The 25568-nt window shown below is 37.3% G+C and overlaps 1 protein-coding gene across 2 annotated transcripts in view; it reads left to right on the top strand.

The window, feature by feature from the left end:
- Positions 1–25568, top strand: part of Adgra3 (adhesion G protein-coupled receptor A3) — a 137746-nt gene that overhangs the window by 65211 nt on the left and 46967 nt on the right. For both annotated transcript variants that reach the window (XM_004847210.3, XM_087187405.1), the window contains exons 3-8: positions 1136–1207; positions 5966–6037; positions 14772–14843; positions 17532–17692; positions 20015–20228; positions 24066–24230. In XM_004847210.3, the coding sequence (XP_004847267.1) occupies positions 1136–1207; positions 5966–6037; positions 14772–14843; positions 17532–17692; positions 20015–20228; positions 24066–24230 (756 nt within the window). The remainder of the gene's footprint in view (positions 1–1135; positions 1208–5965; positions 6038–14771; positions 14844–17531; positions 17693–20014; positions 20229–24065; positions 24231–25568) is intronic.

Here is a 25568-nt window from a genome sequence, read left to right as displayed (position 1 = left end):
CATTTGAGAACCCTGAGATGCAGGTCGCCCCATTGCTGTGGTAACAGGTGGCACCAAGGTCTGGGATGTATTTCTAGTGTAGGCTTGTAAATCTCAGCTAAAATCAAGAGCTGAGAGGCACCTGCCATCCTGGCTTATACTGAGCATTCCTCTGCACACCAAGGTTGTGTTGTCTGCATCTGTTGTGTTAACATCCCTGAGCTGTGTCTGGTCAGGAAGAGCAGCGTGGGAGGGTCGCCCGTGGCTGTGTAAGGAAGGGCAAGGTTGAATTACTTAGAGAGCAAGCCCACTCTGCCCGATAGACAGAGTCACTTTCGGGTGCCCGGCATAGCTGAAGTGTGAGCAAGCCAGTGGGTAGAGTGTCGGCCCCAGAACTGGACAGTCGCCGACTCTCCGCTCTCTGCACCTTTATGGGGCATCTTCAGTCCCCACTGAAGCTCAGGCACCTAGGACAGCAACAGTTTAAGCCTGCTTTCGGAAACACTGTAGGTAGGAGTAGAGGGAAGTCTGTAGGCACCCACTGCTGCCCTCCAGTGGTAGGGTACTGGCATGGAGTTGCCAGGGTTTAAGAAGGAAAATAAAATGCCTGCTCTCTGGTGCCCAGAGAGGACTTTTGCATCTTTGCTTTGAGCTATCATGTGATTCATCATGTATTTGTTTATAATAAACCTGATCACAAAAGCCCAGGGAGGAAAAAGGAACAACAACAAAAACCCAAGTGACATGAATCTTAAGAGTATATATTTTCAGAGATTTAAAAAAAATTGTAGTGTAATGATGTTTGTCATAAATACAGCCACTGATATACTTTGATAACCAAAGTAGAGCATGCTGAGGAAGAGATTGGAGAAATAATGTAGGTGGTTATAGTTGAGTGATAACTTGGATCTGAATCATATTAGAACACATGTGCTTTTATGACGTACCTTTATTCTTACATTGACCAACGCAAAAAACCGTGGAGCCGCATTACTCAAAATTGAATTCTGTCAGTTACTTCTCAGGTGATCTGTGGTTTCTGTTTCTTTCCATCACTGTTGTTCCTGCTGTTTCCTTATAGCAGGTAAGTGTGTGCCTGGTATTCGTTACGGTGCTGCTATGTGAGTAACTTTTATTTTGCTTTATTTTTTAACAGGGACCTCCGGAACAATCTTATTAGTAATATAGATCCAGGTGCCTTTTGGGGACTGTCTTCGCTAAAAAGATTGTGAGTGTTTGAATTGCTTATGAATTTGAATTATTTCTTTCAGAAGTAGTTATTCACTTACTTTAGCATGCTAAGAAATGGATATTTAATAATTTCTGGAGGTTCATCTGCACCAGTCCCTTGCAGAAGAACAGAGAATTTAATATAAACAGCTTAGAATGCAGTTAATTTGCCTAAGTGCGGTTTGTTTCCTGCTGGATAGTTGTGTCCCTCTTAGGCTAGTAAAATCATTACCTGTGGCTCTGCAGGGCACCCTAATCTGTAGATGATTTTCAAGTTACAAGTTGGATCACACTGCACCTGTCATAAATGAGATAAATGGAGCACCTTTCCACTAACGATGTGAAAGTCTTGCCATTTTCATGTGTGTCTTATCACTGTGTTTTTATTTTGCAGCCTACAGGCCAGTTTTTATTACTTCCAAAGCTAACCCTCACCCCCTCCATGCTCTTTGCACAATTTTTCGAATTTGAGAAATGACTACACTCCAGCTAGGCAGACCACCTCACCCTCTGTACCCCTTCTGAAGACAGTACTGGGCACTGTCTTACCTTACCATGCTCACAGACTCCTGAGGGGAAGAAGGTAGTTTAGGGGAGGAAAAATAATTTTCTGTCTACCTCTTCTAAGTTCTTGGCTGTGACCCTGATAACAGAAGCCAGATTAGTCAGAGTTACAGAAGTGATAGGACTTAAGAAAAGGAAGGACCTTGAGTCTCTAGGGGTAACAAATTGTGGGAAAGCAAATAAAGGAAGGAGAAACTAACAGTAGTTAAAGCCTAATTAGAAATGTTTGTTTTGTAGATTCCTCTGGTGAGCCTTCTGGGCTAATAAAGGTCTATATAAAGTCCTCTCTAGGGGGAACTTTTGTCCTTCCTGCTAGAGAGAGGAGGGACTCCTTTATAAATTTAAACCTTGTTAGACAAAGAAGGAGAACAAGGAAAAACTTTCGTGTGTCTGTTTTCTTCTCAGATACCTTCAGTTCAAAATCATCCTCATGGTATTTCCACAGGGTTTTAAAAATTATTACCACTACTATTTTTATTTTGCGGGCGTGGAGATTGAGCCCCAGGGCCTTGTACATACTAAGCAAGTGCTCTGACCCTGAGCCCCACCCCCATTATTGCTTTTGCCAGTAAAACATCTTTTATCTAAAACTTCACATCTGTAGCTTTCTTCTCCTTTTTCTATGGGCAGCCTTAGAGGTCAGAATTCTGGAAGTTGGACAATAAAAGGTTTTAGAGGATGTGTTTTGTCTTGTAAACTTATTTTTAATTTTTCGTCTGGGCCTGGCCTAGACTATGGCCTTGTAGTGCCATAGCTTTTGCCTGGGTGTGAGCAGTGATGGGTCCTGTGATTTTCATTCTTTGCTCCACTCCCTAGAAACCCAAGGTCTTCTGGAGGAAAGCTTGCTGCCAGTCAGTTTTCTTCTTTTCCACTCACTTTGTACTTTTTTCTTCAATGAAACAACTCAGAATCTGGCTGATGTTAGTAGAGTTTGGACCTCTAGATAAGGAGATAAGAGTTGGGGCAGCCGGGCATTAGGTAGTGTCAGTGTTACAGCCAGTCAAGCAGGTGCTGAGTTTGTTAAAGTCAGCATCAGCCAGGCGTAAGCAGTGTCATCAAGCAGCAAGGCAGAGATCTACAGCAGGTGACTTCAGTGAAAATTCAGCAGATCTGTTTCATGTTCAGTGTTGGGCACCAGAGATACCAGGAAGCTCAGGAAGCCCAGGAGAGGCTTGAGTGTAATGTAGCCATGACAGCAGCCAAGAGCCTGGATGCAGAATGAATGTCTAGTCCCAGAGAGGTGAAGCAGTGGCTAGGGGTTAGCTGCTGGGTGTCTGGAGGTTGTTAGGGCTCAGCCAGACAAACTCAGGCAAGTGTATGGAGCAGGCCCTGCACAGGCAGCACGTCCAGAAGTAGCCGTTAAGGAGAAGAGGGCAGCAGCAAGGAGCTTGATTTAGAACAGTGATGGTCATACTGGGTCAGTTCCCACCTATGCCGAATCTTCCAGCAGGAAGCCCAGGTAGGGCTAGACCTATCACATCAAAAACCCTGGGCCTGAGACCCATCTTTGTTGTGACCATCCCTCCAATTGATTCTGATGCTTAAGTTTGAGACCTTCTAGAATATTTTTCCATCGAGCTTTTTCTTCACAGGAGTTGTGACATCATCATATCTTAGATAGGGCAACTTAGTATTCCCTCTCTCTGATCTACACCATTGTATTCCCACCTTGTTTGGTAATGCACAGGTTAATTTGAGTGATATTTCTACACAGATATAGGTTGGAGGAAATTTGACTGTTAATAAAAAGTAGTTTCATCAGAATGTTTTAAAGATTGCAGAGGTTCTCCATCTAGTTCTTGATCCTAAATAATTTCTCAAGTACAGCCATCTAAAATAAATTTTAAAATTCATGTTTGGTAGCATTTAATATAATTACTGATATTGTACTAGGCACTGCCTTAGCATTTTTTCATTGCATTACACATTAAGTAGTCTCTTGTGTTCTTGTGTAGGAAGGTAATTGCCATTTATAATGTTCTTCCCAGTAGAAAATATATTCTTAATTCCAAACATCTGACTTGTAATTGAACTTACGGTACACAACTTGCAAGCTGAAGGAGTCCTATGTATGAATTAAATGGGATGTAAAGATACTCTGCTGTTGATTATAGAGACAGGCGCTTTTTCTTATGCGCTCTTAAATCATTCTTCTCAATTGTACGTCCTTCTCAACAGCCACATATAAAGCATTTTTGTAAGTATATCGTGCCTTTGCCTTTAGTTTATAGATAATTTGAATCAGGAAGATTAAGGGGCTTTCTGAAAAATTAATTACCAGAAATAAGTGAAACCTAGACTCATTCAGTTTCTCTTCTGCTTTATCAACAAATTCAAGTTGATTCTCAACCCAAATGAAAACCCATTGTCAATACCTAAATTCCATTTTAAGTAGGTATAGCTATAATGAAATTGTTTCCCAAAGAATCAATGATAATTATACCATTTAAAGCTCAGAATTGAGACAGGATAATGAACAGCATCCAGAAATGCCTGTTTAAGCAACAATTCACAAGATGATGCCTAATTTTCTTAAACAGTAAAACCCCAAAATAAAAAGAAAATCTACTAGAATTAAAAAAAAGAAGTCCCGTGCCATTAGATACTTAAATTTAATATTCTGAGGAAGTTGAGGGATTCACCATGCACAGATGAAGAATTGTGTTGCTTAAGATTCTTTTAGCAAAAGTGGCCATAAGAGAGGGAAGGAGAGCCATGAAGTTGTTAAAAATCAGAGTGAGGTAGTTTTTAGTATGTAGCAGAAAAAGTAAATGAGTAGTACTTGGTTCAAATGCTGTGTTACTGTAATTTATAGTCAAACTAATATGTTTTCTTCCATTACCAATTATACAGATTGAATGCAGCAGTTTTTCATTTGGAAATGGTGCCTTAAAGGACTTTTCTAGAATAATTCAAAGTGTAATTCAAGAATGTGTACTTTTCCATGAGAGAGAATAACACAGACATTGAGGAGAATGTGATAATTTTTGAAAGCTTGGTTGAAAGAGTTATTTCTAATAATTTTATTGAAATTCAAAGTATATTATTCAAAACTTAACAACTAAAAATTAAGATTCTTTGTTGTAGGGATTTCTTTCATAGGGTGTACCAAGACCTCTGAAGAAAAGTAATGAAAGGCATGGCGTTTCAATTTGAAAGTTAGAGAAACTAATTGTTATCTTCTAGCTTAAACTTTTTCACTTATAACCAATGCAGGTCTCTGATTAAATGCAAAATTAAAACTGTGTTTACTGTTCTTGGTGTAAAGTAAGTGAAGAAAAAGAATTTTTTTCTTTTTTGCAGTACTGAGGTTTGAACCCAAGGCCTTTTTGCACTAAGCTACATCCCCGTTCATTCATTCATTCATTCATTCATTGGTTCATTCATTCAGAGACAGGGTCTCACTAAGTCGTCAAGTTACCCAGGCTGGGCACCAACTTGCAGTCCTCCAAACCTCCTGCCTCAGCCTCCCAAAGTGCTGGAATTACAGAGAGCAAAATACTAAAAATTCTGCATACATGAAAAGAAAAATGCTCCATAGAGTGAGGCGAAGAGAAAAATATTTAGAAAATAACACTTTCCAGGAAATAGAAATTAGGACTGAAACAATAATTGTGGCCCAATTCCCTAGTACTTGAGACTAAATGATAGATCTGTAAAGTAAAAGCTAACTCAGTTGTTTTTTCATTACAGTTACAACTTCTGAGTAGTTAAAAAAAGCATTAAGTTTCAAATGTTCTCGAGGAAATAAAAGTTTCATCATTTTGATAATTTACCCTTTTATCCATCACCTCTTTCCATTACCTCTTATTTGCTGGCTGAGATTGGGCTCAGTTCTCCTACTGCCCCGGCATAATTAACTCTGTAGGTCAGCCAGGGAACTGTGTCACAGACAGTAAGATAGATCGAGTCTTCTTTTACCCTCCAGCTTTATCTTGACTAATTTTGCAGGAGTCAGTGCTTGAAATATAATTAAGTAGCATTTAGTCTGTGTGTACAGAACTAAGTGAAAGTAAGAATCGTTTTCTCGGAGGAGTGCTATTCTTATGTCCCAGCAGGTGGGCAGGTATCTCAGAGATACAGAGGAGGAAGGGTGGTGTGATGCTTTGGTGCCATTTTTGAACACTGAACGTGTAAGACCTTTATTATTGAAGAGAACTAACTGCAGACACTTTCTGTGCTTTCTCCTCAGGGACCTGACCAACAATAGGATAGGATGTCTGAATGCAGACATATTTCGGGGACTCACCAATCTGGTTCGGCTGTAAGTACCTTTTCTTTCTATTAAGATACAAGGTATTATCTGAACTGGAATCCAAGTGTTTGTGAACACCTACAATATATTTAATATTAGAAAGCAACTGTTGTGATTATAAAAGCAATAAGGGACAGTTTGCTCACAATCGTGGAGTTGTAATGGCCTCAGTATGATACAGCTTGAGTGTTCCTTGTCCAAACTGTTTAGGATCAGAAGTATTTCAGAGTTTGAATTTTTTCAGGTATTGGAATATTTGCATGTATATAATGAAATGATCTAAGCATGAAATTTATGTTACATATGCACCTTATATACAGACCGTGAAGACAGTTTTGTACAGTGTTTTTACAGATTTTGTGCATGATAGATAGATAATAGGAAACGGAACTGGATCTGGTGCAGATGGGAAGAGGTCGAAGAGATGGAGGGAGTGGAGAGGGAGAGAGGAGAAGGGGACATGAAAAGCACTCAGACGTGGCAGGTACATGTACCAACTCCCCTCGATGACTGTAATCATGTACTGCAAATGTGCTGATTAAAAAATGAAAACATTGTGTAAGAGTAGAAATATTTTGTACATGAATCTAAGTGTCATGGTATGGAATTTCTCACTAGTGCTGTCACGTCAATGGCCAAAAAGTGTTGGAGTTTGGAGCATTTGGGATTTCAGACTTTCTGATTAGGGCTGCTCAGCCTGTAATACATTAACACACCATACACATATGCGTGCACACACAGGTGCGCACACACACACAATGTCACACATACAGAAGACAACACATTCACGTTAACGGATATGATTGAAAATTTTGCTAACCCAGGGAAATTTTTTGGGAGAGGTAAAAAGCTAGCTGATGGTCTAGAAGATTTTCAAATGTTGAGAAGGAAAGGAAGCTGAATTAGGGATGCTCGGAGGAGGAAATGAGAATAACATCAGTTTTTCAAAGGGATGCCAGTGGACTTGGAGTAAAATAACCACTTACCTATGCCTCTGACCATAGGATTTCTGGCAAGTTGTTTGACTTTTCTGAGATTCTCTGTTTTTTGTTTATAGTGAAAGACCAGTAGTACCTAAAGTTATTTAAAGACTTAAATTATTTGTAAATGTGTATAATTTATGCATAATATAAATGTGAAAGAAGTTTGTATAACCCATCAGTTTTTTGGTTTGGGGTTTTATTTTGTTTGTTTTTTTGGGGGTTTTTTTTGGTATCAGGATCAAACTCGGGTCCTTGCACTTGTGAGGCAGAACCTGGAACCACTGAGCTAAATCCCCGGCCCCATCAATTTTTTAAATAAAGATACTCCTTCTGGGAGTAATTAGAAATAAGGCTGATTACCTATAAAGCTTTATGTTGGAAATGTATGAAAAGCAGACAGAGTCAGACTGATTCAGGAATAGGAACCCACTGATCCGCATGAGAATGAGAAAATGCATAAACTAATGTGTTAGATGAGCAGTCTGAGAATAGTGGTCAGCAGGAAACGTATTTCCAGTGGAAGACCTGATACACCGTGGTCCATTCTTGTTTCCTTCTCCTTGGAGATTTTTAGAAATGCTCTTTTATTTAGTTCAGTTCACTTTGAGAAAGCAATTAGAAGCTTAAATAGAGAGGTTATTTCATGTGTATAGTAAGAGAAGGGACTTCTAATTATTATAGGACAAATTATTCCTACTTCTTTGTCAGGAGACTTGCAGATGATTTCTTTCCTAGTGTTTTTTTAATTTTGGGGGGAAATATATGGCTTAATTTATGTTTCTAAATAAAAGACTGATTTTGGCCAGGTGTCGTGGTGGTACATGCTTATAATCCCAGCTATTTGGGAGGCTGAGGCAGGAAAATCGAAATTTTAAGGCTAGTTTCGACAATTTGGTGAGATTCTATCTCAAAATAAAATAAAAAGAGCTGGAGATGTGGCTCAGTGGTAAGCACCCCTGGGATCATCCCTCAGAACTGCAGAAAAAAATTGATTTGGTATGCTTTACTCACGAGGTGAAATTAATTATATCAGTCATATTTTAACTCTTATAACTGAGCTGCATACATTTCCTTTTCAGATGTTTTATTTTTATTCTTGAGATATTTGTATTTCTGCCTTTTTTAGTATATACTTATGGTACCTAGTAAATCATTCATCCCAGGGGTGGTACATACACACACCACGTCTTGGTCCTTTTTCCTTCCCTTTCCTCTCCCCTCTATTCTGTATCCTCTAATTCCCCACATCCCATCCCTGTGTATTTTTAGTTTTGAGGACTGCTTTATATTTCCCCTAATTCTACTTTTATGAAGGAATTGTTACTGTATTTTTGGATACCTGTGACTCAGTGCACAAATCCAGAGTGTACTATTATGTTGATTTTGGTTCCAGGTTGATTTCTGACTTTGTCCCTGGGGTTTGAACCATTAACAAATGTCATTTAGGAAGAGCTGTGTGGGACAGCTTGGTTAGGGCAAGTTACTATTTTATTTTTATTTCTTTTTCTCTGTCTCAAAAGTTCAAGGTTCTGGTAGTTTGGGCACAACTTAAGTCATATCTTACATTTTTACCAGGTATCTGATATCAGTTGTGAGAATTTATAGGGCAGAGAACACAGTGAATATATTTGTCCAGGTGACTCGTTAAAACATAGAAATAACCCTCTCGGACTTCCTATTTTGAGATTTGACTGAGATGATTTTATAGCCTGTATAATAAGAGATTACTAGGGTTTTTTTTAATGGATTTATCTTTGTGATACACCAGGCTTAAATGTTTTAAATACTACTCGCCCCTATTTTCAGTGCTGAATATTGAACCCAGGGCCTACACACTGAGTTACATCCCCCGTCCTTTGTATTTTTTATTTTGAAACAAGGTCTCAGTATTAGTTTACCAGGCTGGGCTCGAATTTGTAATTCTACTGCCACAGCCTCCTAAGTAGCTGAAATTATAGATGTGCACAATCATATCTGGCTTAAATTGTTTAATATTTTGAAAGAGAAAATGTCACTTGAGATCGTTTCTTAGCCTTCAAGACTGCATTTCTGTAAAACTGCTTATCATGATTTGAGTCCCTGTAGGTCTGGAGCAGTGTGGTGAACCGACGGCACGTGTGCCACAGCTTGCTGCTGTTGCCATTGTTCGCCATCACTGGTTTCACGCTGTGGACCTGGAAGCTCTGGATAAGAGCCTCGTGTGGACTACTCTCACACTTGGTTTCTGAGCTCTGTGTGCCAAACCATGTGCCGGTCCTGAAGGCCAGTCACAGTGTGTTCTTCGGGGATGAAGAAGAGCATTCTCTTACTCCAGCAAGTGGAAAAAGAAAATCCGATGCCTAACAGGCTTGTAGAACTGTCCTTTAGGGGTCAGGTCCTGGGAGATACCTGAAAGTGAGTTTTGAGTGAATCTCATTCAGCTCTTTCCTCTGCCAGTTCTTCAGCAAACTCTTCTGGTCACCTTGGCAGCAGGGACCTGAAACCCAGCAGGCTTCTTAGCGAGAGGGCTGGATGCTGAGGCCCTTGAGTGGCCGTGCCAGACGTCAGCGCATTCTACACATGCTTGTCGTCATTTTGAAGCAAGCCTTTGCCTCGGGGGTTCAGTTATACATTGAAAAACAGCTTTCTGTAAGCGACTCAGAGGCCTCAGTGGACACGAGTTGGGGTTGGTGGTGTGAAATTGATGACTTCTCTGTATTGATCTCTGCTTTTCCGGATGGAGCTGATCTCCTGAGCACTGCCAGATAAATGGCCTTGCACTCTTAAGGGTGTCCACACCATGCCGCTCTCTTGGGGGACAGCTACCTGACCACAGAATCAACATTTGTTCTCTCCCTTTCTTAGAAAGGTAGTTTGAAACCTGTATTTTTTTCCCAGAGACTTCTGTCCATAATATTTCCCTATCGGAAATCTTTGAGTCATGTGTATAGCAACTTCCCATATAATTTTCTTTATGTAGAAAATTGCATATATAAAAAAATGTTTGCATAAAGAATTTCCTTTAGACAAACATGCGAAAATATACAGAAAATTTGGATGTTATTGAGTAATAAACCGTATGACAATATGAAATTTAGACTTCCTCTGTCATTTTGGTCACACCACTCTGAGATAGCCCCTGGCAGTGATCTGATAAATACATTTTCACACTTTCTTTTCTGGTGCCCTCACGTGTGGATAGCCGTACGTACAAGACTTAAAAATGCACTGTCCTTGGCAACACACTTTAAAAAATGAAACAATAAGAGAATATTTGTTTATGCTTTTTCATGGCTACAGAATATTTCTCCTCCTTTAAAAATATGCCTTGGTACACTTGACAAAATCCAACACCCATTCATGATAAAAACACTACAGAAAATTGAAATAGAAGGTCTTTATCTCAACCTCATTAAGGCTAGCTATAAAACAACAAAAGCCAGCATCATACTAAAGCATACTAAATGGTCCAAAACTTTCACACTAAAATCAGGAACAATACAAGGATGCCCACTATCACCACTCCTGTTCAGTACAGTTCTGAAAACATTAGCTACAGCAATTAGAAAAGAGAAAGAAATAAAAGGAATAAAGATAGGAAAGGAAGAAATTAAACTCTCATTATTTGCTGCTGATGTGATACTTTACATAGAAAACCCAAAAAACTCAGCCAAAAGACTTCTAGACTTAATTGACAGATTCAGAGTAGCTGGATAGAAGGTCAACACTCAAAAAACAATCACCGCCTTATACACAAATAGCAGACTCACTGAGAGAGACATTAGGAAAACAATTCTTTTGACAATACCATCCAAAAAAGTGAAATATCTAGGAATCATTCTAACAAAGGAAGCAAAAGACCTCTACACTGAAAACTACAGCAGTCTTGAAAAGGAGATCGAGGAGGATATAAGAAAGTGGAAAGATATCCCTTGTTCCTGGGTAGGAAGAAACAATATGGTGAAAATGGCCATACTTCCAAAACTACTATATAGATTTAATGCAATGCCGATTGAAATTCCAACACTGTACTTCACAGAACTAGAGAAAATAATCCAAAAATTCATTTGGAGCCAGAAGAGACCTAGAATAGCAAAAGCAATTCTAGGCAACAGAGACATGGCAGAGAGTATCACAATCCCCAACTGGAAACTATACTACAAAGGTACTGTGATAAAAACAGCATGATACTGGCAAAGAAACAGACCTGAGGACCAGTGGAATAGATCAGAAGATGCAGAAACAACTCCAGACATACTTGGCTATCTCATCTTTGACAAAGGAGCCAACTGCCCTCATTGGAGGAAAGATAGCCTATTTAATAAATGGTGTTGAAAAAACTGGATTTCAACTTGCCAAAGATTAAAACTAGACCCATACCTATCACCCTGCACTAAACTAACATCGAAGTGGATTAAAGATCTAAATATTAAGACAGAAACACTAAACTTGCTGGAAGATAAGTTAGGTAGAACTCTTGAAGACATTGGCATAGGAAAAGACTTTATGAACAAAACCTCAGTAGCACAGGAACTAGCAGAAAGAATCAACAACTGGGATCTCATCTTATTAAAAAGTTTCTGCACTGCAAGAGAGACGACCAACAGAGCTAAGAGACAACCTACAATGTGGGAAGAAACATTTTAGCAGCTGTACCTCAGACAAAGGACTACTATCTAGAATATATAAAGAACTGAAAATAATCAGACCCCCCAAATTCAAAGACCCAAATCAAAAATGGGCATAAAATAAATAATAAAATAAATAAAAAGACATTTCTCAGACAAAGAAGTAAAGGCAGCAAATATATGAAAAATGTTCAACATCACTGGTCATTTGAGAGATGCAGATGAAAACAACACTGAGATTCCACCTCACCCCAGAAAGAATGGCTGCTATAAAAAATCAACCAATAACAAATGCTGTTGGGGGTGTGGGGAGAAAGGAACCCTTCTCCATTGTTGGTGGGAGTGCAGACTTGTGCAACCACTGTGGAAATCAATATGGAGATACCTCAAAGACCTAGGGCTAGAGGTCCCATTTGACCCAGCTATTCCCCTGCTGGATATCTTCCTCAAAGAATTAACAGAATCATACCACAGCAATATATGTGCACCCATGTTTATAGCGGTACAGTTTGTAATAACTGAAGCTTGGAAACAGCCCAAGTGCCCATCAACTGGAAACTGGATAAAGAAGATGTGTTTTTTTTATAAAATGGAGTACTACTCAGCCATAAAGAACAAAAAACTAGAGTCATTTATAGCTAAATGCATGCATATTGAGGCAATACTCTTAACTGAAATAAATAGGACACACGTGTAAATACTGAATAGTTTCTCTAGTGTGAAATACTGAAAGTATAAATGAGGATTAAATGAGTAATTGATACTTTAAATTGGAAAAGGTCCAAAGGTGTAGGGTTGGTGGGCGGGAAAGGGGAAAGGGAAGAAGGGAAAGGGAAAATGAGAAAAGAAAAAAAAATGGAAATGAAATCTGTGTAAATAGGGAAGGGTGGAGCAGGTGAAGGGCGCACAGGTAATGGGGGAAAAAATAAGAACCAAGATACATCATGTACAGGTGCAAGCACCCATTGATGAATGTAAACACACTGTATACCTAAAATGTACCAATAAAAGAATTTAAGGAAAAAAATGTCTTGGTAAACACCCAGTGTATGCACACACCTGATGTGTCACACACATATGTGACTCAAGTATCTGTTTAGCAAGAATCATGTGAATTATAAAAATTGAGACAGTGAAAATGACACCATGGCGGGGGGCAGGTGGCTGACTATCCTGCCGCACCATCCAGGGAGCTTACTGTGAGGCTGAAACAGTGGCTTTACTCTTGTGGATCTTAATTTTTGTTCTTTCATGTGTCATTTTCAGTTCCCTTTAGCTGTCCCTGTAAGCATCTCAGTGTTGGAATGTGGTTCTAGTGTTGTAAAATATGAGATGTTTTGTGGCCCACCAACCTCACACCAGTTACTTGATGTGCAGCCAAACAATAGGGTTGTTTTTCCTCTCAAGCACAAAGGAAAATTGGTTTGTGTTGGAATTCACTTCTCTCGTGTGGTTCCTTTTCCTTTTTCTGTGATTTCCAAGGGAAAATATCTAATAATAAGTATACTAGGATCCAGTGGTCGTTGTAAAATGACATTCTTCTGTTTTCATTTAAATCCTACTTTTGTAGAATGAATTTTTTTGTTTCTGACTTAGTATTATGAATCTTGAGACCATCTAAACAAAAATTAGAAGTAGCTATATAAGGAATTAATGTGGTGCTCACTTCAGCAGCACATATGCTAGAAAAAAGGAATTAATGTGTACTCACTTCCCAATTTCAGCACTTTGCAACTCATAAGCCTTCATTTGGTTATATATCTCATTTTTCATGCTGCTCACATTATAAACAATAACAGTATTCATATAAGTTCATGTAGAAGAGCATCATAAAAGTACATCTGTTCATTATAATGGAATAAATATTGTTTTCTTAAAATGTCATAGTGTTTCACACTCCCATCAGTCAAGTATCTTTTTCAGAATTCACATTTGGTTTCTACTCTGACAGGCCAGAAAGGAAAAAAAGCATCTCTTTTCATTGTTCTTTCAGTCTGCACATGTATACTTTTACTTGTTCTTTTAAGGTTCTCAGACACTTCTCCCATGAGAATCAGAAGCATTTCATCCAGACTTTCTACCTGGAAAAAAAATCCTTAAGCGTACATAGAAGCAAGTCCGGGCTGTTCTTACTGAACGTCCGTGTGTATTGATAGGTGAGGACTGGTCATTGGTTGAGAGCCAGGCTCCCATCTAGGAATCCTGGTTGCAGGTATAACACGAGCTACTCCCCTTCCCCAGGTCCTTCTCTCCTCTTACCACACTGCGGCTCTCTCCTGCGCCTGAGGAGGTCCTCGGAGCCAGAGGGGAGTGCTGTGTCTTTGAAAGCCCTCACATCTCTCCAGGCTTCTGCTGTGCCCTATCCCACCTCGTTGCTTGAGAGCTCTAGTTTTAAATTCCAGCTGTTCTCCGTAATACGAGAGGCACAGGACAGATCCTGGGGGAGTTTGATCATGTTGCCATTTTCACAGAGCTCTTGGTCCCAGTTCACTGCCCGAAGTCCCCAAAGGTGAGGTGTATGTCCTTAACAACCAGCTCCCAGGTTTAGAGTCAAACTTGGAAGAAACACTTTTTCCCAATTATGGGTGTGGCAGGCTACTCCAATTGCAGCATAGGTGCAGAATATTAAAGCCATTTGATACAAGAGAGAACTGGAGAGGTTATGTAATTTGCCCAATACCAAGGTTACATTATAGTCAGTGTCTCATTTGAGGTCCTGGACTCTGCACTCTTCCCATGTTTTTCACTCATGTGTTCTGATGCTGATCAGGGAGACCAGTCTTTTTCTCTTATTTTTTAAGATTGTAATTCCCTCCCCCTCACCTTTTCTAATGATGGAGAATGAACATATGAAGAGTTATTTTGTACACATCCTTTTAGGATTGCCTGATATTCCATAGAAAAATCCTTACCTGACATTAATATTTTTAAAAAACTTTCACAACCACATTGTATAGGGTTAAGAATACCTTTTGTCCCCCAATCTGGGAGAAAATTTACTAGATGATCTCCCTTTATAAAACACTTGGAAGAATTTTTTGTAACGTTACATAATGATTATTGGGCATTTAAAAAAAATGTGAAAAACTATTTGATAGAACTAAATAATTTTTAAAGTAAAAAATTTTTTAATTTTATTTCCTTTTCTTCCAGAAACCTTTCAGGGAATTTGTTTTCTTCACTGTCTCAAGGAACTTTTGATTATCTTGGCTCATTGCGGTCTTTGTAAGTAAGAATTTTTTGTTTTACTAAGCGTATATTCATTTTTGAAAATTAAAAGCATTCATTATGTAGTTTAAGAGATTTCATGAGGGACATCTTGTGAATTTGCAAAAATGAGACTTACTAGAGAAACCTATATTCACACTGAAAAATATATAGTACATCTCAGTAATGCATTTCGGGCTAAGATGGCCATTTTCTTCTCAGAATCCCTTATCACTCTAATCTAAGTTCAGAGTAAATAAATTGGTAATTGTTTCTCTTTTTGTGTTTTCAAATCTGGAATTGTTTTTGTTGTTTCACTAACTAAATCCCTAAAGTGTAAACTGTCCTCTCCCAATGAAGAATTTGTGGTGAAGAATATTTTATACCTTAAGGATTTAATTTTATCCTGTAATCTCTGACCATATTGAATTCACAACTTATTACTGGTGTTTTTAAGGATGTTTATTGAAAGCCTGTTTTATGAAGTTGGTATAAAATCTGATTCACACAGCTATATGTAATTTTATAAGGATCGGTTAATTATTTTCCCCAGATAAAATTTGGTAAGTCACTTTCGAAAGTGACTGTATTTCCAGATAAACCCTAATCCATCTCAAACTGTAAGTTACACTAACTTCTGTTGGGATTACTGTTAAACTTACTGTTTTCAGTTTTCCTCTGTGTTGTTCAGTTGATAAGATTGAGTCTTTTTCCAAGGAAAACTTTCTTCTCTACCAGATGCCTTTGTTCAGTGTGTGTAGACTTCTTCCCTCCCTCTTTCCCCCCTTTCTTGTAGCACTGAGGAGTCAAACCCAGGGCCTTGTCCATACTGTGCCCCAGCCCCTTTCTTTTTGCAGATGTGTCATTTCAGTCTCTTTGGCAGTTTCTCCAGGCAGGGAGCTGGAGTCGGCAGTCAAGGCTCCCATCTGGCTGCTCCTTATCTTGTGGGGGTGTATGTGCTTGTGGGGGTGTATGTCCCATCAGGTCAGATTTTTGTGTGGTCTCTGTTTTCGGAGCCACTACTTTTCTGTCCAAAAGGCTGCTTGTAAGTGGAAACAGCTCCTTTTGACACCTTTAATGGGCTCATTTCTCTGGATTTTGATATTATTGATTGCAGTACTGGGAGTTAAACCCCAGGCCTTTGCCCTTAGTTACATCCCCAGCCCTTTTTATTTTTGTTTATTTTGAGACAAGGTCTCACTAAGTGGCTGTCTTGCCCAGGCTGGGTTCAAACCTGAGATCCTCCTGTAACAGTGTCCCAGAGTGTCGCAATCATAGGCATGCGTTGCTCAGCCTAGTGCTTTTCTTTGTTGTTGTTGGCATTGGGAATTAAACCCAGGGCATTGCACATACTGGACAAGTGCTTACTACTGAGTCGCCTCCTCGTCCCTTCTCTGAAGTTAAAGAAATAAAATTGCAAAGGGTAATATGACATCTTAAGGTCATGGGTAGCAAGAATATGGAAAGTATTCTCATCCAGAAGGTGGGAAACATTGCCAGTGTTTTTGCCTGGCAGTGTTAGGAACCAACCAGAAGGTGGTGCTTAGGAATTAGCAATCAGGTTATTCTGTGGAATATTTTAAAAATTTGTTTTCTCTTTGCTTTTTCCTCCCCTTCCCCCGCAACTAGTGATTTGGTCCCTGTTCGAATGCATTATTAGTGTAAGACACATGCAGACTTAGGTTTGTTCTTTGCACTTTGTTGATTCATTTTTATGGAATATTTTTTTACGTTTTATTTCAGTTATATTTGTTTGTTCCTCCTATTCATCTTGTTATTTTTATTAGCTAGATTTATTTATTTATTTATTTTTTCTTTTTGGTACTGAGGATCGAACTTGGGAGCTTGTGCTTTCGAGGCAGGCGGCAGCACCACTGAGCTATATCCCTGGCTTCTAGCTGGATTTATCATAATGTGCCATAGGAATAGTCTATGCTTAGTGAAAAGAGTGCTCAGCAAAGTGTTACATATACAGTACATAGAGCCAAGCTGTGTGTGCATCTCCTCTCAAAGGTCATGGCAAAGCTTTCTGTGTCATCTAGAGACAGTTCTGTTTTCTTTTATATCAAGTATGAAATATTCTTTTATATTTTATCTGTTGAATCCTTATCCCTTAAATTTGTAAGTACCTGTGGTGTCACGTATTGCATAGGAAATAAGTGTCAGAAATAGTTTCCACCCTTGAGAACCCTACAGTCTTGTCAGATGTCTAGAATATAACCACACAAAATAGTCCATGTATTGCTGTACGTTGCTATTCATCAGCCAAAATCAGCAGGAGAGATTGTACACATTTAGAGCAGGAATGTGTCAGTGATACTGAAAAATTGGAGGAGGTTTTAAGATTTAAAATTACTGCCTTGTGCTTTATGATAAATAGATACAGGTTGATAGACAAAAAGAATGGGGATTTGGTATTCCAGAACCTTGGGATTATGGAACTTGCTGCATAGAAGAGAAATATCTGATAACTTTTTCTTTGGTTAAAAGTAGAATCCTGGGATTAGTGGGAAAGAGGGTTGGGACCCAACACTCCAATGATGGTCCTTGGATAGAAGGCCAGGTGATAGTGACCAGGTTGATGGTGTATGGCACAAGTATGGTAGAGGTGAGCAGTATTGTTTATTACAACAAAAAGTTAAACCAGTATAAAATAATGGTGCTACTTAATTTCCTTCACTATAATTTCTGCTTTGTGTGTTACAGAGAATTTCAGACTGATTATCTTTTGTGTGACTGTAACATACTGTGGATGCATCGCTGGGTAAAGGAGAGGAACATCACTGTACGGGACACCAGGTGTGTGTACCCTAAGTCACTGCAAGCTCAGCCAGTCACAGGTGTGAAGCAGGAGCTGTTGACATGCGGTAAGGAAGAATCAAAACCGAGAAAGTGTTTACCATATTTTGATTCCTATTGTGTTTTTCTTGACAAATTGTAAAATTCTTTGGATGGACCTGAAATACAACTGTTACTCTTATAGGATGGGATATTAAGTTTATGACAACAGTTAAGCCAACTGGATTAGAAAGCATTGTTTTTTCAATTGGTCTTCAAATTAGCTGTTCTTAGATTCTGAACAGCTTTATGAAAAGTGATTGCAAAGAACAGCATAGATATTGAGATTTTCCATCAGTTGGAAAAAAATCAGGAATTTATTCATAGCAATAAAATCCCAAGATACACACATCTTTGATGGTGGAAGTGAGAGTTAATGTAATCTTTTTTGTTTTTGTTGTTTTGTTTCATTTTTGTGGTCCTAGGTATGAAACCTAGGACCCCGAAATATGCGAGGCAAATGTTCTACCACTGAGCTTCACCACCACCCACTATGAAATAATTGTTTGGAAGTATAGTTCAGCAGTATGTGTCAGTGTGATTAAAGACTGATACAGTTAGATCGAGTAGCTCAATGTCTTGGAGTTATTTCTTTGAATAACATCATGTGCATATGTAAATGTTGAAAATTTATATATAAGCATATCCTAAGTTCTCAAAAATAGAAATGTTCTAATTACTTTTGATACATCTGTTCAGTGAAATAATAGATAGCTCTTGAAAATAATGATTTTGAAGAATATCTGAAGGCATGAGAGAAATAACATGTTTACCATGTAAAAACAAAACACAACCTATAAAACCACATGTAGTCTCTAAAAATGACAAAAGGAGTTTCAGTCTAGTATTTGTGTTTAGAAATAATTATTTTTCTCCCTTATTCTTTCATTATTATTTCACAAGTAAAATATGTTCACTGAATAAAAATTAAGGCTTATGAAGGGAAACAAAAATTAAAAGAAGCAAAGCTCATGTGTGCATTCTTATCACTCATAAACAGGTAGTGTTGAGAACTTGATGTTATCTTTTGCACCTTTTTCTTATAGTTTGACAAAAATATCATATTCTGTGATATGTTGTAACCTTTTAAAAGATTAATTTATGTAAACTTATCTCCTTATCACAAAGTACATGCGTAATGATTCATTGTATAGTTGTAGCCATAATTTCACAACTTATTACTACATATTTAGCCTCTTAATAAATTCTCACTCTGTAAATAATGCAGTGATTAATTTTTCTGTATATTTATGCATGTTTGCTATTATTCAAGATACGTTACTGTTAAAAATAGAATTGTTGTGTCACACAAATAAACTAAATTTAAAGTCTTATTGCACTAGCTATACATTTTTGCATATATATATATTTGAAATCTTTGCCTCTTTTCTGACTGGAAGGAAGTATATCATCTTTCACTAAATGACTGTAAAAGATGAGATTTTTAAAAGGATTTTTTTGCTTTTTTTAAATGTTCTAAATTTTCTGCAATGAATATGCATTACCTTTACCACCAGAAACCAGTGTTTTAATCAAAGGTACTGTAATTTGTTTTCAGAAATGTCTTTTAAAATGGTAAATGTCAGCATTTATCACTGGTTCAATTTTCTAGATTTAAATATTGTTACACAACTTGTTTTTTGAATTTGATTCTGTGATCATTTGATATTGTTAACTGTATCACCAAAAATGAAGAACTCTAAATACTAGAACTGAATATGAAATGGTATCATTTTAATTTTACTTAATTTTGTTTATCTATTTCTGAAACATTAGTTGGTTTTCATTACTGTAATAAGATTCCTGAAGCTGGGTAACCTTATAACAAAAATAAGTACTTCCAACTCGAAGTTTTGGAGGCTGGACATTCAAGATCTAGTTGCCCTATTGGTTTGGCTTCTGGTGAAAGCCTCATGACTGGTGAGCTCATGGTAGGAACATGGGTGGGAACAAGAGTCAAGCAAGACTGGCAGCCAGGGAGCAGTTTGGGGGTCAGGCTCTGCTTGTTCAGAACAGCTTGCTTTCATGACTTCATACTCCAGGAGGGCAGCTTACCCTTCTGAGGAAAAGGCCACCAGTGAATCTGTGGTCAACCCCTGGGCCTCAGCTCTTAGAGCTTCCTTCAGCTTCCACATTGCTGACTGGGGGGTCAAGCCTAACCCAGCCCTTGAGAGCCAGACCAAACCATGGCCCTACGTAACTCAGTAACAGCTTCATTAGTATTGACATTAGAATCCTGGTTACCAAAGTGTATTTGCCGTTCTGTTTTTATAATTTTACATAGAATTTGTATAACTTTTAAATTACACTGTGTGAAAATGTATGCTCACTGTTTGTTTTACTGTCTCTAGATCCTCCCCTGGAGTTGCCGTCCTTCTACATGACTCCCTCTCACCGCCAGGTTGTGTTTGAAGGGGACAGCCTTCCCTTCCAGTGCATGGCTTCATACATTGACCAGGACATGCAGGTGTTATGGTACCAAGATGGACGAATAGTTGAAACTGATGAATCCCAAGGTATCTTTGTTGAAAAGAACATGATTCACAACTGCTCGTTGATTGCAAGGTAAACTTTTTTAGATGAAGAATTGTTTCTGGATTTTATCCTTTTGGAGTTGTATTTAGTTGGGATTTTAATTAATATTTTATCTTCTTGCATTTAGAAAGGCAGCATTTCTCTTTTTTGATTGTTATGCATCTTTCCATCCAGTTTTGGAAGAAAAAGCTTAATATGAAATGGAAATACTTAAAAAATTGAATTGTTTGTTTAATATTTTCAGAAGAAAAATGTAAACTTTTAGTGCTAAACTTAATTTCTATTTCCTGCTAAGTTCTTATTTTTACTTGTAGAAATTAACTAATTTTTACTGTTTAGTTTTGTGATTAATATTATGTTTTAGGATAATTCTACCTACCTATGAGTATGAAAGAATGTAACATCTGAGTGCTCAATCCTGATTGATGTGAGCACCAAAGCAGTTAATTTGAATGAACTTTTTATAAGTATAGAAAATAGGCTTAAAAATATATGTATTACACACCAGTTATTTTATTTTGATAGATCTTTTCCTTAAAGTCTTCTTCATCTCCCTCCCTCCCTTCTTTTTGATCAGCTGATCTACCTACCTACCTAGATATTGGCCTAAATTTCTGTTAGGTTAGAGTTATAGTTTTCAAACTGCCAGGACAGAGATGCTGTGAAAAAAATGCCAAGAGAAAAAAGCTTCTCTGAGTTGAGATTTAAGTCTGGGCACTTCTTGGATAGAGTTTTCTGTTATAACTTTTCCTGACATGTCCTATCTATTAAGGCATTTTTTTGTATCTTCTAACATTCATCCATTCATTTTAATAGAATAAATACTTTTAAATCCTTGCCTGGTAATTCCAACCTCTGGGTCCTCTTAGAGTCATCATTACTATTTTTCTTTAGAATATGACTTATACTTTCTTATTTTTAAAAATATTGTTTATTGTCTATTAATAATGTTGGAGTATATCCTGTACAGTACTGTAATATCCTTGATGTTTCTTTCTGGCCAACAAAATCTAAAATATTTACTCTCTGACCTTTGAAGAAAAAATGTGTTGACTCCTAACTCTCGATTCTGTTTCATTCTCCTGAGGACAGCTGAGTTTTGTTTGATCAGGCAGTTAGCCTGGCAAGTCTCAAACTCCAGCTGGTGGCAGCAGAAGTCTTGGTGCCTAGGTCAGGGGTCAGTAACAGATCTGGGTGGATGTTATGCTTACAGGTTTCGTTTCTACCCAGGCTCCTTCCTACCTCTGTCTGCTGATTTTTCAAATCAGTAGGATTGTGATTTTCTGTTTGACTGGGGTCTGCCCTTAGGCAAAAACCAGTAAAAAAAAGTTTCCGGGTTACTCCTCAGTGCTAATCTCTTCTTCCCAGTATCAGTTCCTCTTTAGTAACTGTGCTTTTGGTCACTCTTCAGAGTTTATAATTGCTAACTGCAGGAAGGATGGCTTACTAGGAACTACTCAGACATTACCAGAAGCAGAATTCCCTTACTATGGGATGAGATTAATTGTTAGAAATCCTATATTCATTATTACACTATTTTTACTGTGGTGATAATTTTACAGGCATGTATATATGTCAAAAACTCAATAAATTGTACAGTATTATATATGTACATGTACAATGCAAAATAAGTCTTTAAAAGTAGAATAATCCATTTTCTAGATAAAAGAGCCCTACTTATTTTTAAATGAAAATAAGCTATGTGACTATAAATAAAGTAAATTTACTTTATAAATCAGTATTTGCTGGTCATGCTTTGTCTAAATTCTTTATAGTGGTACAAAAAAATTAATTGTAAGGATAGCAGTTCAGATAAACATTTTTGTTGGTAGAAACACTTAACAAAGGTAAAAAAACCTTCACATAAAGACTGAAATTCTTTACCCAAAGTTAGCCCCACAATGATACAGAAGTTGTAGGAGAAGGAAATATGTTATTATTGAATTGGGTAGTGTGAGATACTTATTGATCCTTTTCTAGTTTCCTCATGTCTTTAATCTTTTTAATCAGTAAGCATCAATGGTTGTAGTTTTCTTAGAAGATGAAACTGAAGCTGCTTCTTTCTCCCTAAGACTCCTTAAATCTTCAGATCTGCTGCCTGGAGGATTCCTGGGAATTTTATTACAGTGATTGCTTTTAGACATTGAAAATATTGCTTAAGTTAGCCACAGAAGTTTGCAAAATTTATGAGGGCTTTAGTTACGAAGGAGCATGCTCACCTGCCCTGGGACAGCACACTGAATCTCACAGGTGCTTGTGGGGCATTTTGAGATTTTTAAGTATTTGGGGAAAGCATGCTGGCTTTGACACTGGCTGGACACTGTGCACCTTGTCATCTGCGGTGTGCAGTTGTCAGCCGGCTCAGGCTGCTTCCCTTTTATGGCCTCATACTCTGGGGTGTGGGCTTTGGTAATTACTGTGATGAAAAGTGACTGTCATGTGGAAATCCCTGTGGAAGAAGAGTGACTGTCACTGTCTGATCTGAATCTGATGTTGGATAATTTTTCAAGTTCCAGATAGACTCTCACATCCCATGAAGAGGTCACAGTGATATAAGAAATAAGATTTATTATTTCAAAATAAAATTTTATTTCAAGTTTATGTTATTTTTTCAAATGCTTACTAAGTTATTTAAACAAATACACAGTTTGGAGGTTTAATTTAGTAATTGGAAACACTATGGGCGTTTTGGGGCATTAGGTGACCCATAAAAAAGTTCTATCTAGTTAGTAAAGGCTCAGAGCTAATAAAACTTGGGAACCTCTGGCTTAGTGAATGATTTTCATTGGCAAAATTTCTATACACTTCTCCTTGATTCATTACAACCAAGTAATTTTCCTTCCTCTTTCATTCCAAAGCCACAGTAGAATGTTTGTAAACTTTCTGGTTATTTAAATTAGTTCAAATTCTTTTTGTCACTTGGTCTTGAAAATATTTATTATAGTTATTGAGCTACTTTTCTAACTTAATAAACATTTTCTTTAATGATTCAGAATATAACAGAGCCTCTTTAGTAGAACATTTGGTGCAGTCATCAATGATTTAGGAGACCAAATGTGTATTAACGTCAAGATATAATTTTATAAGTTAATTAAAGTGGTATGTGCTTGATTTCAAATTATTTCTTATCATTTGTGTCTATATAACAGTAAAGTGTAGTGGGTCCTTTGGAGGAATAAAGGTTAATTGAAGTTTCTAAAACTTCCTTTATACTCAATAGGTTTTATATTAAAAAATTATGATTTCATCTCAAAAGTGAGATTTACTGAGAGCCATTTAGGAATATAGCTGTTTTATAAATGGAAATATACCTTTATATGGGAAATTCTTTTATGAAAGCATTAGTTGGTCATTACTAAATCTTTTAGAGATTTTACAGGTTGTTTCCCTTTCTCAGAAACTATTTTTACCTGAAATGTTTTCTCAGTTACATAATTCAAAATAGTGCCATCTTTTTTTCATACTTGAGTATTTTGCTCAGAATCTTTGAAAGGTAGAGGTAACTTGGAAATTTCTCCAAGCTTTGCTGCAGCAAGTGCTGAGATACTTCTGGTTTGGGCTGGCCATTTGTGTCCTACTGTGCTCTGTTCTTCTCTTGTTGGAAGGCGAAGCCTCACTTATTGTATGCCATTGCACTTTATTAGTATTCCTTTCATTGCTCTTATTGTATTTTAAGGATCCCTCCCCTTGCTTGTTTTGACAGAAGGACTTAAAAGGGAGGGGTCACAGTTTTTTAATTCCTTTATCTAGCAAGCACTTGGCTCACAATGAGCATTCTGAGGTATTTGCTAAATGAATGATTGAAACTTGTAATCTCCTCCTTTGTCTAATCATGTTTTCTCTTTTTAAAATCTTCTTTTCATGCAGTGCCCTAACCATTTCTAATATTCAGGCTGGATCTACTGGAAACTGGGGCTGTCATGTCCAGACGAAGCGTGGAAACAATACAAGGACTGTCGATATTGTAGTACTAGAAAGCTCTGCACAGTATTGTCCCCCAGAGAGAGTGGTGAACAATAAAGGTGATTTCAGGTCAGTGACATGGAAAGTACTAGAAAAGCCTCATTTGTCCAAACTCTTTTTATTCTCAGAAGCATTTAATTGGATGCCAATCCTCAGTAACAAAATTTGAGAAAAATGAACACATATCCTTTTATGTTTGTCTAAAGACTATCCTTTAGAATGATAGTTTCAGAATCCTTTATGGAGATTTTTATTTTTAAATGCCTGAACTTTATTTCAGACCCCTTGATGTAAGAGTCCCTGGAATTTAAAATCATTTTTTTCAAATGGTTTTGTTATATAAGTTAAAAATCACTATTTTATGGAAACATTTTGGTGAAAATAGTATAAAATTCAGACAGGCTAATGGTACTCTCTTGTTTTTCAAAGATGCTTTTATGAATGAACTCTACAAAGTTTTCTGTTGCTGAGTCACTTAACTTTTGGCAGTTATGACATCATCATTAGGAGATATGCTTACTTAATTATCTTCTATTCCATTCTTCTGTCAATTAAGTGACAAGGACTTTGGGAAATGAAAGCCATTGGGTAACTTGAAACTTGAGAAAATCATTAGAATGCCAGGGGGATTTGTTGGAATTATATTAAGGTAAACAAATAAGTTAATTTTATTTTTTACTGGAAAGTTTAGAACTTGCGAGAAGTAACAACTTTTACCTTAGACTCTCTTCACTCACTGTTTCTTAACACAGCCTTAGGTATATTATTACCTTGATATTCTTTATATTCAGAGATTTTAATATTGAGTTTATAGTTGATATAAACAAAGGGGAACATACTGCTTTTAGGCAGTGTAAAGATTATTTAATGCTGAGTTTGCATTGTCTCTGGTGAGTTCTGCTGCCCCTTTTGTGCAATAACCCAGTGTGTTAAGAGTAAGAAAGCCCTTTGGTATTAATCCTTCCAATCCAAGGAGAAGAAGCAATAATAACATCATTAATTCACCTATATCTTTATTGCTTTTCTGTTGTTCTTTTAAAAAAATTTTTTTTAAATATTCTTGGCATGTGCATGTGGAAATCGGCATTTATTATTGGCAAGGGAGGTCTTTTATGAGCACTGAATATTGAGCTACATTTATTGCTTACTTTAAATATGGATAACATTGGTTAACTTTGTTATATTCAGCATCTTCTATTAAATAATCATGTTTTTTGTTTATGGTGGATTTTCTGGTTTACTCCTAGTTTTTGAGTGTTTTGTTTTTAAAAATAGAGCAGAAATCTAAATATTTAACTGATTAATGAATTATTTATCTTTTGGCACTCCTTAAGATATTATACAAAAAAAATTTTTTTTAATTTAAAAAAGATATTATACAGTTAAACTTCCACTGCATTAGTCATG

This window comes from Heterocephalus glaber, unplaced genomic scaffold (assembly GCF_053883595.1).
Source record: "Heterocephalus glaber isolate CG9 unplaced genomic scaffold, H.glaber_assembly_v1.0 deba00001509, whole genome shotgun sequence".
In the NCBI taxonomy this organism is placed as follows: domain Eukaryota; kingdom Metazoa; phylum Chordata; class Mammalia; order Rodentia; family Bathyergidae; genus Heterocephalus; species Heterocephalus glaber.
Note: the sequence above shows the minus strand (reverse complement) of the source record. Positions and strands in the feature narration are given on the sequence as shown.